The sequence below is a fragment of the Trypanosoma equiperdum genome (assembly GCF_001457755.1).
Source record: "Trypanosoma equiperdum strain OVI genome assembly, contig: ctg_115, whole genome shotgun sequence".
In the NCBI taxonomy this organism is placed as follows: domain Eukaryota; phylum Euglenozoa; class Kinetoplastea; order Trypanosomatida; family Trypanosomatidae; genus Trypanosoma; species Trypanosoma equiperdum.
The window spans coordinates 380-1,940 of NW_027123127.1; the positions used below are offsets into that span (position 1 = coordinate 380).

Below are 1,561 nucleotides of genomic sequence, written 5' to 3' on the forward strand. Positions count from 1 at the left end.
CCAGCACATTTTTTAGCTCCCCCTTAATATGCTTGTCTCCGATCGTTACGTCAATCTGGTGTTTGAGAAGCGGCTCCCAAATCTTGTCTTTGAAGCTCCCATCCTTTTCCCTGAACGCGTTTTTAATTTCCTGTTGTAGTGCCTGTTTTTGAGCACTATCCCTTGGTTTGTAACCTTCTGCCGTGCCGTGTGTTGCTAGGTACCAGACTTCCTGCACTGTGGCATCTTCGCTCGGTGCCCCTGTGTCTGCTACTGTTGTGTACTTTTTGTCGCAGGGATTTTGGTTCAGCAAGTCGATTAGTCGCCACTGCAGGTGGTGCCGGTGGTCCTTTAGTTCGGTGTGTGTTGTTGATAGGGTCGTTGTTTGTTCTGAACCTGCGGAAGCCTTGTCTAGGTTGATCGGTGTGTCCTCAACTGCCTCTAAGAGCGTTGTCTCTAGAGTGTTTAGTGCCGCGTTGGCCGCTGTGCTCTGGCAGGAGCCGCTTGAGCCGCACTTTACTTGGAAGATCTTGTGGGCATTGCCGCTGTCCGCTGGTTGTCTCAATTTGTGCAACTTCAGTTGTTTAAGCCCGGTCAGTGATACCGCGTATTGCTTTGCCTTGGTTTTTTTTGCTGCGTCTGCGCATTCTGTGGCATGTGGATGGTTAAGCGCCGTTTTAGTTTCGTCTTTGTCACCGCTTGCCGCCACGGTAAGCGCGCCGAGTGTATTTGTTCCTGACCTCGTTCCCTTGAACGTGTCAAGTGCCCATTGGTAACCGGCTTCACGGTGCAGTAATTTCGCAGCCGTTGTCAGATCTTGTGAGCAAGCGGCTACGTTGCTTGTCGCCGTTGCAGCATTTGTGTCAACAAGTGCTTTTAGTGTTACAAGTTGGGTGCGAGACAGTGTTGCACCGCCGACTGCCAGAGCCAGGTTTATGACCATTCTATCCTGCTCTGCTGCGCTTAGCGCCGCTACTGCAGCCGTGCGGCTTTTTTTGTAGTTCCGACGCTAAGCTTGTGATGTACAGCGCGGTATCACATGGGCTTGTTTGCTTCGCTTCTTCTGTGTCTTCGCCTTTGCATTTCTTCTCGGAGAGGCAACCAATCAGCCCTGCTATGGCTGCTACAATTAACGTTGGCGCTTTCATCTTTGTTTTATACCTCAGTGTTATTTGTGGCACTTGAGTCGAGGTTGTAAGAAAAAGTGGTTATTGTAGCATTATCGCCGCGCAAACTGATGAGAATGGCTTATTTTCGTCAAATGTTGCAGGTAGTTTCCTCCCTGTTATCCTAAAGATTATTTGGTACAGCTTAGTTCACTCTTCATCCTTTATGGGGCTTATTTTGTTGGCTTTACTGTTGCTGACACCTGCCTTTGTTTTTTCTTTATTGCTTGGTTTTGCTTTTAGAAAGCTTATGGGTGTAGTCTGCACTTTTTGTTCCAAAAATTATAGGTTAAGCCGACATGAAATATTAAGTCCTTTGGGTTGTTAAGGTATTAAAAACGGCTTTGTTGTGCGTTACCAGCAGCTCCTTGCATTTGAAGTTACAAAAATATTACAGTTTTCTGTGTTTCTGTGTG

At 47.4% G+C, this 1,561-nt stretch overlaps 1 protein-coding gene across 1 annotated transcript in view; it reads right to left on the reverse strand.

The window, feature by feature from the left end:
• The window catches only part of TEOVI_000013500 (uncharacterized protein), a gene marked incomplete at both ends in the record, with an annotated part of 1,008 nt that extends 86 nt beyond the window's left edge, over positions 1-922 (reverse strand). Inside the window, one exon of the mRNA XM_067220496.1 lies at positions 1-922. Coding sequence (XP_067076597.1) covers positions 1-922 — 922 coding nt within the window.
• Between the last annotated feature and the right edge of the window lie 639 nt (positions 923-1,561).